Source organism: Oncorhynchus clarkii, chromosome 21 (genome assembly GCF_045791955.1).
Source record: "Oncorhynchus clarkii lewisi isolate Uvic-CL-2024 chromosome 21, UVic_Ocla_1.0, whole genome shotgun sequence".
In the NCBI taxonomy this organism is placed as follows: Eukaryota; Metazoa; Chordata; class Actinopteri; order Salmoniformes; family Salmonidae; genus Oncorhynchus; species Oncorhynchus clarkii.
Window position 1 is genome coordinate 356,995 of NC_092167.1, and position 14,038 is coordinate 371,032.

The window sequence follows — 14,038 nt, forward strand, 5'->3', positions numbered from 1 at the left end:
AACTAGCAGTTTCACATCCGTTACTAGCATATTTAGTTTTGTTGACATTTGGAGAGCTTGTGGTTTCCATCAGGCCATTAGGCCTGTTTGTGAAGAAAAATGATCCGACATCCGTACTTTACTTACATAAAAAGGTTGGATGTAAACCTGTTTAGTGAGAGTGTCGAATTTGGTCAACAAAAAACTGCAATGGCTTATTTGCTATGTGAGGTTTATTTGATAGAATATACGTTTCGAACTTTGTGAAAAACACTTTTGGGTGCGTTCGTAAATTCACGCTGGCTATTTACTCTGATTTCAGAGCACTCTTGTCTGAGTGTGCCAGAGCGCAGAATAACTGATGAATTTACGAACACTCAACACCCGTTGAAAATGGCCAGTGTCAGTAAACATCGGCAGAAAAAAAGCGTAATGAAAGTATTGCCAGCAGCACAGTTACAGTCACCAACACTCTGGATAACATGAAAACACCATAACCATCTCTACCAGGGTGAGTAAAATGGTCAGAGTGAGATTTTCTCTCATTTGTGTCTGGAAGTAGCTAGCCAGATAGCTTGGGTGCTTGACTGCCTTTGTGAAGTCCGAACGACCGGATCAACCTTACTCCTCGGCCAGAGCATCCGGTGTGCGCTCCGAGAGCGAAACGTCTGAATGTAGAACAATCTGACAACGCCCTGAATTCTGAGTGCACTCTGACACTCCAGATTGAATTTACGAACACACCCTATCGGAGATGTCTGGAGATGGCTATGCATATTCATGATCTGAAGGCTATTAGCATATCATTTTTCTACATTTGAATTACAGGCGGTTGACGTCAACAACCCTCATTGAGTATTGAAATATGCATAAATAATTAACCCGCCATGCCGCTTTGTGGACAACAACTCCCATTGTTTGGACGGAGAGAGACCGGTGTTGTCAGGAAATATTATCCGTTTATCCGTCTTCGGTTTAGCTATTTAAAAAAATATATTATATGAAGTTTAGCTAGCCAACGTTGCCATGACATCACCAGCAAGGGTGATCGGGGGTTTGGTCCTTATCAATAAAACGTTACAATACATTGCAGAGTGTTCGATTTGGCTGCTGGGGAGCAAGGAGACCAACAGCTCCGCTAAAACTATTAATAATAACAATTATTTATTGCATTTGTAAAGCGTTTTTACATCCAGCGGCGTGGTGTAAAATGCACGGTCCCCCGTCGTTCTGATCCGGGTCCTCGGTGCAAGCAGTTTGGCTTCATGCACCCAGAAAACTATGTGCCGTTTTCAAGGAATTGTTAAATAAATGTTAACTAGGCTATTTGAATGTAATATCATCACTGAAGAACATATAACTACAAATGTCCTATTATTATTATATGCAAAACAATTGCGCACATCTAGCGTTATAGGCCTACAGCAAGTAAACTATATGCTTTTCGTGATCAGTAAACATCCATTGATCTTGCAATTTCAGATAGGTGAAGGTTGCCTCACCATAATGTCTCAATATTGGCCACATATTCTACACCTGCATTGCTTGCTGTTTGGGGTTTTAGTCTGGGTTTCTACTGTACAGCACTTTGAGACATCTGCTGATGTAAAAAGGGCTTTATAAATACATTTGATTGATTGATTGACCATTAATTGGATATGAGTGGTATAAAATAAAAGTGAACTATACCTGAAAAGTATGTGTGGTTTAGGTTAATTTAGCATCCTTCGTGGGCTCTGCCTGTCAAGCAGCTGAAGGGCGCATTTGCCGATGTAACGTTACTGTTTGTAAACGGATCATGTTTACTTTGCAAGTTACGGGTAGAAACTGTGTACAGTTGACTAAACATAGTGGTATGCCGACCTAATTTACTTATATAGCCCTTCGTACATCAGCTGATATCTCAAAGTGCTGTTCAGAAACCCAGCCTAAAACCCCAAACAGCAAGCAATGCAGGTGTAGAAGCACGGTGGCTAGGAAAAACTAATACCACCATACAACAATATTCAGATCTGCCTTCCATCACCCTATCTGAAAATACATAATCAATTGCTCTTTTACTGATCATGAAAAGTATGCAATTACGTGCTGTCTGTGTGAAGAAGCAGTTTCTGCCTATCTTCGTACGGTACTATCAGAGTTTCTAAACCTAGAGGTGCAACATGGCTCAAAGTGGGAGAGATTGACTTGTCACTACTTGTTTTTGTAAGAACCATTGACTAGCTGAATATAACGAGTTGTCTGTTTAAACTACTTGCACACTGCTTGGACACCCATGCATACCCGACAAGACATGCCACCAGAGTTCTTTTCACAATCCCCAAGTCCAGAACATTCTATGTGAGGCCCACAGTACCACATAGGACCATGTCTACATGGAGCTCTTCCACATCAGCAGCACAAGGTAAACACAAGGTAAAACTACACCTTGTGGAACAGTGGGGACTGTGAAGAGACACACACAAACGCTAGAACACGCATTCAACACACGTACAGTGTAATATTGTTGTATGGTGGTATTATTTATTTTGTATTGTAGATATGTAGTGGTCTAAAAATGTTTATATGATGTACTGTTTTATATTGTGTTTTATATGTAAAGTGTCTTAATGTGTTTGGTCCACAGGTTGAGGTAGCAGGTCATGGGGAGCCTCAATAAATACAAATACATCGCGAGACTTGACGAAACGCCTGAGAAACAGACCAGGCCGGGATTTGAGGAGTCAATGAGAGAAGTGACAAATTCTTCATTAGTTGTACATTTTCTCGAAATCTAAAAGCACAACGTAGATTCAAGCCACGTTCTTAAGTAGTTGAACATGTCATTACTCCAACCTAATTAAAGGGACAAACTGACCCGTTTTAATTTTCGTCAAAAACAACTTTATATCGAAGGAGTGCCTTTGAGTTGACGGACTGCACATGCGCAGTTCGGCAGGAGACGACCACCCCGATTGACTTGTTTCTCCGCATGAGTTGAGCTAGCCAACGCCGCCATGACATCACCCACAAAGTGTGATCGAATATTTCTGTTGGATAAGCAGTTTTAGTCCATCTTCTCTGGTACTATCTTTGATTTGAGGTTTCTCAGACGACCACCACCGTTACACGGTCATCACTAGTTACCACATCCACAAAGTCTTCATTATGGCCTTAAACCTTAAATGAAGACCAAAAAAAGTAAATGTTTGTTTTCATATTAAAATGTTGTTTTTTACGATATAGCCAAGTTTTACTTTATGGCTGTGGTAACTAGTGACAACACAGACAAACTCACTAGTCTGGTCCTTCCCCACTATAACAAACTCTGAACTTTGACCCCCCCCCCAGTAGCGAACTCATCTGGTTCTGCAGCTCCTCCTCTCTGCAGAGCAAAGTGAGATCTCCATTCAAACACATCCAAACACTCCGCAGGATGAGACTAAATTCTCTGCTATTCCGCCGCTGATCATCACTTCGCTCCATCGAAAGGAAAGTGACAGTGGAAACTGAATCGATTTCAATCGTTTAAGAGAAGCAAATAGCTAAATAAAGTGGATAAGAATTTCCGCTCCGTGATACCGACTGGTGGTTGCTAGCAGGCTACTCCAACAGACTGCAAACATGGCGAGCGCCTCGTACCATATCTCTAATCTATTGGAAAAAATGACATCAAGCGACAAGGATTTCAGGTAAATACAATATTCTAACAATCTATGCATTTGAAATGACGCTGTGATTCTACACTTTGACTCAAACCGGTATATCGTCCCGTATGAAAACCCTGCAAGTTAGCTAGTTTAGGCCTCAAATCAATTCTGTCGTTTGGCTAGTCTGCTAACGTTCGCTAGCTAGCTAGCTAGCTAGCTAACAATATTAGCCACTCGCTATAAACACATTCTTGCGAGGAACCCAGATTAACATGTTGACATTATATTTCTAATTTGTCAGTTTTGCAAAGTGTATATATAGCTAGCTAGTTACATTTAACACTGTCATGTTGCTAGCTAGCTGGCTAACTCGCTCTGACAGTCGTTACTGTCAACGCTAACAAGCTAGGAAACTAGCTAACGTTTTGAGGTAGCAAAAGTTATCGAATTTGGCTAGCTAACTCAAGTAAGTGGACTACACTAGTTAGCTAGGTTGTTAACTAAGTAGTTAGCTAGAAAGGCATTGCACATATCCTAGCAGTCTACAGATGCCATATGAATGATTGCTTAGCTAACGTTAGCTAACTACAGTACATCCCATAACATAATTCAGCCTGCATGTTTGTTGTTGGCTGACCGGGGAGTCAAAATGTAGTTCATTTAGTTAGCTTTGAAGCATACCACTACCTCACTGTCAGGTGTTTTATATTAACCATACCAAACACACAATCATAAACAACGTGATTGACTTCCAACCCAAACCGTGAATTTAGTCTGCAGCCATATCAACTCCTCATTAGAGAAAGTTGTTTTTTCCAGAAAATATGATGATGTAAGCCAGCATTCTGCTCTTCACAATTCTGTTACAGTTGTCATGAATTTACATGTATAACTAACTACAGAGTGGTAATCTACCACCTAATAAATGTTGCAGTTTTTTTCCACTATCATCTTAGATGTGTGCACCTGTGGGTGTCCAGTGCTGCGTTCCTGTAGTCTTGTTCTGGTGTTTTCCAGTGTTTCTCACACCTGTAGAGAGAGAGAGGTAGACACAAATTAATTTGTCACTGACATTTGCTCTGAAATGTCAGATGTTACAACTATAAAACATATGGAATGTAACCAGTCCCCTGACATACTGAGTGTGCCTCAATAATATGTAATATCTGTCCTCTCCGTCTCTGAAACGGTTTACCATAACCATGCATTAACCCCACCCCCAGGCTCAATTAGAGTGAGCTAGAGTGAACCGTCTGGTTGGATGAGATTTCCTATGTACGTGTGGGAACTCCTAGCATCTCTTCTTATCAATTTACGCTGCTTCCCAGATTCTCAGTCTTGCCAATAACTCTACAGATCCCAGACTATTTCAGGTTCATAACAATGACTGACGGTGGCTTGTGTTCTGTGGTACCTGGGGTGGAACGGTGAGAAATGGTACAGGACTATTGTACAGCGAGCCTGTTCCACTGTGTGCCCCCATTGCCTTGTAGTTTTGAGGGATTGCCTATGCAGCTGCCAAAAGCACGACTTGACACCAGCACTGGATTATCCATCATGGTTGAGTAATATTTTACATCCACCTCTAGATTCTAAACTCTGAATTGAGTCAGTCAAGAAGTAGCTGTTGAGAGTTTAGGCCTAACCTCTGAGTCTGGAGATGGGGGTTGAGTCTGGAGATGGGGGTTGAGTCTGGAGATGGGGGTTGAGTCTGGAGATGGGGGTTGAGTCTGGAGATGGGGGTTGAGTCTGGAGATGGGGGTTGAGTCTGGAGATGGGGGTTGAGTCTGGAGATGGGGGTTGAGTCTGGAGATGGGGGTTGAGTCTGGAGATGGGGGTTGAGTCTGGAGATGGGGGTTGAGTCTGGAGATGGGGGTTGAGTCTGGAGATGGGGGTTGAGTCTGGAGATGGGGGGGTTGAGTCTGGAGATGGGGGGGTTGAGTCTGGAGATGGGGGGGTTGAGTCTGGAGATGGGGGGGTTGAGTCTGGAGATGGGGGTTGAGTCTGGAGATGGGGGTTGAGTCTGGAGATGGGGGTTGAGTCTGGAGATGGGGGTTGAGTCTGGAGATGGGGGTTGAGTCTGGAGATGGGGGTTGAGTCTGGAGATGGGGGGTTGAGTCTGGAGATGGGGGGTTGAGTCAGAGGTAGGCCTATTTGAGTTCTAACATCACATTATAGAGGGAGTAAAGAGGTGCTCCTTGCTTCTGCACGTTTGCATGATGACATTATTAGCAGGGGAAATCAATGGCCTTTCACATTTGAGTGGGAGGTCTAATGTTATCCACTGTCATGTTTGTGTAGGTGTGAGTCTTGTTGTCCTCGTCTAATTTAGGGCCCTATAAAATGAGGGTGGTGGAGAACGAGGACAGAATCCAGACATTAAATGGGTTCATTTGCACAAGATTATCATAAAATATGAACAAAATGTATCGGTGATTTGTATTTTCCATCAGCTCGGAAATACCCCTGTCTGTGTGTACATGTATTGTCTACCACTAAGTGTAGCCGTTAGTGACGATGCTAATAATGACAACAGTCTTCTGGTAGATGGAAAGGCTTTCACAAACACCTTCTCAATTAAATGTTAACTACAAAGTAGCTTATCTGGCAAAATTATATACACTGCTCAAAAAAATAAAGGGAACACTAAAATAACACATCCTAGATCTGAATGAATGAAATATTCTTATTAAATACTTTTTTCTTTACATAGTTGAATGTGCTGACAACAAAATCACACAAAAATGATCAATGGAAATCAAATTTATCAACCCATGGAGGTCTGGATTTGGAGTCACTCAAAATTAAAGTGGAAAACCACACTACAGGCTGATCCAACTTTGATGTAATGTCCTTAAAACAAGTCAAAATGAGGCTCAGTAGTGTGTGTGGCCTCCACGTGCCTGTATGACCTCCCTACAATGCCTGGGCATGCTCCTGATGAGGTGGCGGATGGTCTCATGAGGGATCTCCTCCCAGACCTGGACTAAAGCATCCGCCAACTCCTGGACAGTCTGTGGCGCAACGTGGCGTTGGTAGATGGAGCGAGACATGATGTCCCAGATGTGCTCAATTGGATTCAGGTCTGGGGAACGGGCGGGACAGTCCATAGCATCAATGCCTTCCTCTTGCAGGAACTGCTGACACACTCCAGCCACATGGGCCAACCGCACCAGCATATGGTCTCACAAGGGGTCTGAGGATCTCATCCCGGTACCTAATGGCGGTCAGGCTACCTCTGGCGAGCACATGGAGGGCTGTGCGGCCCCCCAAAGAAATGCCACCCCACACCATGACTGACCCACTGCCAAACCGGTCATGCTGGAGGATGTTGCAGGCAGCAGAACGTTCTCCACGGCGTCTCCAGACTGTCACGTCTGTCACGTGCTCAATGTGAACCTGCTTTCATCTGTGAAGAGCACAGGGCGCCGGTGGCGAATTTGCCAATCTTGGTGTTCTCTGGCAAATGCCAAACGTCCTGCACGGTGTTGGGCTGTAAGCACAACCCCCACCTGTGGATGTCGGGCCCTCATACCACCCTAATGGAGTCTGTTTCTGACCGTTTGAGCAGACATATGCACATTTGTGGCCTGCTGGAGGTCATTTTGCAGGGCTCTGGCAGTGCTCCGCCTGCTCCTCCATGCACAAAGGCAGAGGTAGTGGTCCTGCTGCTGGATTGTTGCCCTCCTACGGCCTCCTCCACGTCTCCTGATGTACTGGCTTGTCTCCTGGTAGCGCCTCCATGCTCTGGACACTACGCTGACGGACACTACGCTGACAGACACAGCAAACCTTCTTGCCACAGCTCGCATTGATGTTCCATCCTGGATGAGCTGCACTACCTGAGCCACTTGTGTGGGTTGTAGACTCCGTCTCATGCTACCACTAGAGTGAAAGCAACGTCAGCATTCAAAAGTGACCAAAACATCACCCAGGAAGCATAGCAACTGAGAAGTGGTCTGTGGTCACCACCTGCAGAACCACTCCTTTATTGGGGGTGTCTTGCTAATTACCTATAATTTCCACCTGTTGTCTATTCCATTTGCACAACAGCATGTGACATTTATTGTCAATCAGTGTTGCTTCCTAAGTGGACAGTTTGATTTCACAGAAGTGTGATTGACTTGCGAGTTACATTGTGTTGTTTAAGTGTTCCCTTTTATTTTTTTGAGCAGTGTATAATGATGATTTGCATAAATTATTAACAATCACGTGTACTACAGAAACACCGCTAACCAAACAAGTCTCTTGCTGGCGCCACAGAGTTAAAGGGTATCTACACCCCAAAATTAGCATTTCTTAGATTTTACCCATATCCGTGGTTTAACCATTGTTGTGGACTTAGAACATCACATTAAACAATTTGTACGTGTGATATTTGATAGGAAAACCTGGAAAACAACTAAACAGAGAAAATGGAATTTGGGGAAAAAATAAAATACTGTATGTTTTAAAGGTTCTATTGATGTTTATCTAGTGCGGTGGTGGTACCGTGGAAGTGAAGATTGATTTCCACTAAAGAAGATCACTGGTAGAAAGTGTTTTCCCACGCACCAGTTTAGAGAGAGAGGAGTGTGGGTGCTCCAGTCCATTACCTTATGCTGTGGGGCTATCTCTCAGTGAGTGTGGGTGCTCCAGCCCATTACCTCATGCCTTGGGGCTGCCGCTCAGTGAGTGTGGGCGCTCCCTTCCATTACCTCATGCCGTGGAGCTGCCTCTCAGTGAGTGTGGGTGCTCCAGTCCATTACCTCATGCTGTGGGGCTGCCACTCAGTGAGTGTTGGTGCTCCAGCCCATTACCTCATGCCGTGTGGCTGCCTCTCAGTGAGTGTGGATGCTCCAGCCCATTACCTCATGCTGTGGAGCTGCCTCTCAGTGAGTGTGGATGCTCCAGCCCATTACCTCATGCTGTGGAGCTGCCTCTCAGTGAGTGTGGATGCTCCAGCCCATTACCTCATGCTGTGGGGCTGCCTCTCAGTGAGTGTGTATGCTCCAGCCCATTACCTCATGCTGTGGGGCTGCCTCTCAATGAGTGTGGATGCTCCAGCCCATTACCTCATGCTGTGGGGCTGCCTCTCAGTGAGTGTGGATGCTCCAGCCCATTACCTCATGCTGTGGGGCTGCCTCTCAGTGAGTGTGGATGCTCCAGCCCATTACCTCATGCTGTGGGGCTGCCTCTCAGTGAGTGTGGGTGCTCCAGCCCATTACCTCATGCCTTGGGGCTGCCGCTCAGTGAGTGTGGGCGCTCCCTTCCATTACCTCATGCCGTGGAGCTGCCTCTCAGTGAGTGTGGGTGCTCCAGTCCATTACCTCATGCTGTGGGGCTGCCTCTCAGTGAGTGTGTATGCTCCAGCCCATTACCTCATGCTGTGGGGCTGCCTCTCAGTGAGTGTGGATGCTCCAGCCCATTACCTCATGCTGTGGGGCTGCCTCTCAGTGAGTGTGGGTGCTCCAGTCCATTACCTCATGCCGTGGGGCTGCCTCTCAGTGAGTGTTGGTGCTCCAGCCCATTACCTCATGCCGTGTGGCTGCCGCTCAGTGAGTGTGGGTGCTCCAGTCCATTACCTCATGCTGTGGGGCTGCCTCTCAGTGAGTGCGGGTGCTCCCTTCCATACCTTATGCTGTGGGGCTGCCTCTCAGTGAGTGTGGTTGCTCCCTTCCATTACCTCATGCTGTGGGGCTGCCTCTCAGTGAGTGTGGGTGCTCCAGCCCATTACCTCATGCCGTGGGGTTGCCTCTCAGTGAGTGTGGGTGCTCCCTTCCATTATCTCATGCAGTGGGGCTGTCTCTCAGTGAGTGTGGGTGCTCCAGCCCATTACCTCATGCCGTGGGGCTGCCTCTCAGTGAGTGTGGGTGCTCCAGTCCATTACCTCATGCTGTGGGGCTGCCACTCAGTGAGTGTGGGCCATGGACCTGATGCATTATTCATTGTCTTTCCTCTCTTCCTTCTCGCTGTCCCTCTTGTTTAAAAAGCTTCTTGCGTTCCGATGAGGGGGGGGACACGTCAGAGATGATCAACGAGCCTAGTGTTGAGAAGCATAGTATTTAGGAAAAGGTCTTTGTTGAATCACACCAGGAGTTCTGTGATGTGTTAAGATGGAGACAAGATGTTGTCTTAAAGCTGATCGTGTGTGATGTATTAAATTGGATATGATAAGTTAACCCCCCCCCAAGAGATCAGAGCTGGTCTGTCTGGTATCTTCCAATGCTTTAGGCTTCAAGCGTTCCTCTCCTCGGAGATATTAGCTTGATCTTTGCACTAGTGTTGATTTGCTTTGGTTTCTAATGTCAGAGCACTTGACTTGTTAACTTCTCTCAGCTCAGTGGTGTTAAAACCCTTCGGAGGGTTTCCTTCTCTCAGCTCAGTGGTGTTAAAACCCTTCGGAGGGTTTCCTTCTCTCAGCTCAGTGGTGTTAAAACCCTTCGGAGGGTTTCCTTCTCTTAGCTCAGTGGTGTTAAAACCCTTTGGAAGGTTTCCTTCTCTTAGCTCAGTGGTGTTAACCCTCGGACGGTCGGTTTCCTTCTCTTAGCTCAGTGGTGTTAAAACCCTTTGGAAGGTTTCCTTCTCTTAGCTCAGTGGTGTTAACCCTCGGAGGGTTTGACCGGTGGGGCTTTCCTTGGCTCATTGTGCTCTTGTGACTCCTTGTCTGTGTTTCCTGCGACACGTTGGTGCGGCTGACATCCGGGTTAAGCAGGCGGTGTGATAAATAGGTAGGTGGCGTAGGTGGGTCATGTTTTTGGAGGACACATGACTTTGCCTCTCCTGAGCCCTTTGAGTAGTTGCATAGATGAGCCAAGGGACGTTGTTCAGAGGATAATGTGGGGTGGGGGGTGCTCGTGGCCATACCACCCTGAACACGCATGTTCAGGGTCGGGCCTGATTAGCACTGGGAAGGGAGAGCACCTGGGAGAATACCAGGTGCTGTAAGCTATATAAAATAACAACATAGAAATAGTGTTCCCTAATGCTGGAAGGGGGGGGCTCTGCTCTAGAAGATTATTTAGTTGGATGTCTTATGAACGTATGACATCATTACCCTGTTAGTCTAACTGGGTCTTCTTTCTCCCGGTTTGTACCTGTAGATTCATGGACTAGTTTTTCAACCACTCCACAAATTTCTTGTTAACACAATATAGTTTTGGCAAGTCGGTTAGGACATCTACTTTGTGCATGACGCAAGTAATTTTTCCAACAGTTGTTTACAGACAGATTATTTCACTTATAATTCACTGGTTCACAATTCCAGTGGGTCAGAAGTTTACATACATTAAGTTGACTGTGCCTTAAAAAAGATTGGAAAATTCCAGAAAATGTCATGGCTTTAGATGCTTCTGGTAGGCTAAGTGACATCATTTGAGTCAATTGGAGGTGTACCTATGGATGTATTTCAAGGCCTACCTTCAAACTCAATGCCTCTTTGCTTGGCATCATGTGAAGAAATCTGCCAAGACCTCAGAAAACAAATTGTAGACCTCCAAGTCTGGTTCATCCTTGGGAGAAATTTCCAATCGCCTGAAGGTACCACGTTCATCTGTACAAACGATAGTACGCAGGTATAAACACCATGGGACCACGCAGCCGTCATACTGCTCAGGAAGGAGACGCGTTCTGTCTCCTAGAGATGAACGTACTTTGTGCGAAAAGTGCAAATCAATCCCAGAGCAACAGCAAAGGACCTTGTGAAGATGCTGGAGGAAACCGGTACAAAAGTATTTATATCCACAGTAAAACGAGTCCTATATCGACATAACCTGAAAGGCCGCTCAGCAAGGAAGAAGCCACTGCTCCAAAACTGCCATAAAAAAGCCAGACTACGGTTTGCAACTGCACATGGGGACGAAGATCATACTTTTTGGAAAAATGTCCTCTGGTCTGATGAAACAAAAATAAAACTGTTTGGCCATAATGACCATCGTTATGTTTGGAGGAAAAGGGGGAAGCTTGCAAGCTGAACAACACCATCCCAACCGTGAAGCACGGGGGTGGCAGCATGATGTTGTGGGGGTGCTTTGCTGCAGGAGAAACTGGTGCACTTCACAAAATAGATGGCATCATGAGGAAAGGAAAATGATGTGGCTATATTGAAGCAACTTCTCAAGACACCAGTCAAGCTTGCTGGTTATAGCTGAAGTTATAGCTTGGTTGCAAATGGGTCTTCCAAATGGACAATGACCCCAAGCATACTTCCAAGTTGTGGCAAAATGGCATTAAGGACAACAAAGTCAAGGTATTGGCGTGGCCATCACAAAGCCCTGACCTCAATCCTATATGTGTGGGCAGAACTGAAAAAGTGTGTGCGAGCAAGGAAGGAGGCCATCAAACCTGACTCTACAAGCTAGGGAGTTTTTCCTAGCCACCGTGCTTCTACACCTGCATTGCTTGCTGTTTGGGGTTTTAGGCTGGGTTTCTGTACAGCACTTTGAGATATCAGCTGATGTACGAAGGGCTATATAAATAAATTTGATTTGATTTGACAAGCCTGACTCAGTTACACCAGCTCTGTCAGGAGGAATGGGCCAAAATTCACCCAACGTATTGTGGGAAGCTTGTGGAAGGCTACCCAAAATGTTTAACCCAAGTTAAACAATTCTAAGGCATTGCTAACAATTACTAATTGAGTGTATGTAAACTTCTGACCCACTGGGAATGTGATGAAAGAAATAAAAGCTGAAATAAATAATTCTCTCAACTTTTATTCTGACATTTCACATTCCTAAAATCAAGTGGTGATCATATTTGACCTAAGACAGGGAATTTTTACTAGGATTACTAGGGTAGGGTAGCCTAGTGGTTAGAGTGTTGGACTAGTAACCGGAAGGTTGCAAGTTCAAATCCCCGAGCTGACAAGGTACAAATCTGTCATTCTGCCCTTGAACAGGCAGTTAACCCACTGTTCCTCGGCCGTCATTGAAAATAAGAATTTGTTCTTAACGGACTTGCCTAGTTAAATGAAGGTAAATAAATATAACATCATAACCCTGTTGGTCTAACTGGGTCTTCTTTCTCCCTGTGTGTTCCTGTAGATTCATGGCCACCAACGACCTGATGTCAGAGCTGCAGAAAGACTCCATCAAGCTGGACGATGACAGTGAACGCAAGGTGGTCAAGATGATCCTCAAGCTACTGGAAGACAAAAACGGAGAGGTTCAGAATCTGGCCGTCAAATGGTGAGAGATCTGTGTGTGTGTGTGTGTGTGAGGGTTTCCTTTAGGAAAATGTGGCACCGGACAACGTGGCCTGGGAAGCTATTATTTCAGACATTTACCTGACCCATTTACCTTTACCTGACCATTTACCTGCTGCATTGAGGTGTATAAATCCCCTTAGGGCATCCACCCAGTCCACCCATGGTGCTCTGAATGACAGAAATCACCTTTTTAGATGATGGTAATTCATCTTAACATGCATCTCGTGTAATAAAGCAGTCCAATAAAACGTCATTTAAAAAATATTTGTCAAAATGCAATTCGGGGGGGGGGGCGAAAACACCGTTCTAAACAGCTCACACTGATAGCTGTTCCATATGTGACAGAACTGTACACCTCTGTTAGAAACTTAGAAAAAGGGGAGATCTAATGATGCAACAACTATCATGGGTTGTTAATATGAGAAATGGCATAGTGGTGGATCCAATAGAACAGGAGAGAAATGGCATAGTGGGGGATCCAATAGAACAGGAGAGAAATGGCATAGTGGGGGATCCAATAGAACAGGAGAGAAATGGCATAGTGGGGGATCCAATAGAACAGGAGAGAAATGGCATAGTGGTGGATCCAATAGAACAGGAGAGAAATGGCATAGTGGGGGATCCAATAGAACAGGAGAGAAATGGCATAGTGGGGGATCCAATAGAACAGGAGAGAAATGGCATAGTGGGGGATCCAATAGAACAGGAGAGAAATGGCATAGTGGGGGATCCAATAGAACAGGTGAGAAATGGCATAGTGGGGGATCCAATAGAACAGGAGAGAAATGGCATAGTGGGGGATCCAATAGAACAGGAGAGAAATGGCATAGTGGGGGATCCAATAGAACAGGAGAGAAATGGCATAGTGGTGGATCCAATAGAACAGGAGAGAAATGGCATAGTGGGGGATCCAATAGAACAGGAGAGAAATGGCATAGTGGGGGATCCAATAGAACAGGTGGATCCAATAGAACAGGAGAGAGATGACATAGTGGTGGATCCAATAGAACAGGAGAGAAATGGCATAGTGGTGGATCCAATAGAACAGGAGAGAAATGGCATAGTGGTGGATCCAATAGAACAGGAGAGAGATGACATAGTGGTGGATCCAATAGAACAGGAGAGAAATGGCATAGTGGTGGATCCAATAGAACAGGAGAGAAATGGCATAGTGGTGGATCCAATAGAACAGGAGAGAAACGGCATAGTGGGGGATCCAATAGAACAGGTGGATCCAATAGAA

General features: G+C 45.3%; 1 protein-coding gene across 2 annotated transcripts in view; it reads left to right on the top strand.

Moving 5' to 3' along the window:
* The first annotated feature begins 3,307 nt into the window (after positions 1-3,307).
* LOC139379608 (cullin-associated and neddylation-dissociated 1) overlaps positions 3,308-14,038 on the top strand; it is a 57,709-nt gene continuing 46,978 nt past the window's right edge. The window contains exons 1-2 of one of the 2 annotated variants that reach the window (XM_071122402.1): positions 3,308-3,650; positions 12,632-12,775. In XM_071122402.1, the coding sequence (XP_070978503.1) occupies positions 3,583-3,650; positions 12,632-12,775 (212 nt within the window). In that variant the 5' untranslated portion in view covers positions 3,308-3,582. The remainder of the gene's footprint in view (positions 3,651-12,631; positions 12,776-14,038) is intronic. The other variant, XM_071122401.1, reaches the window with a different exon arrangement.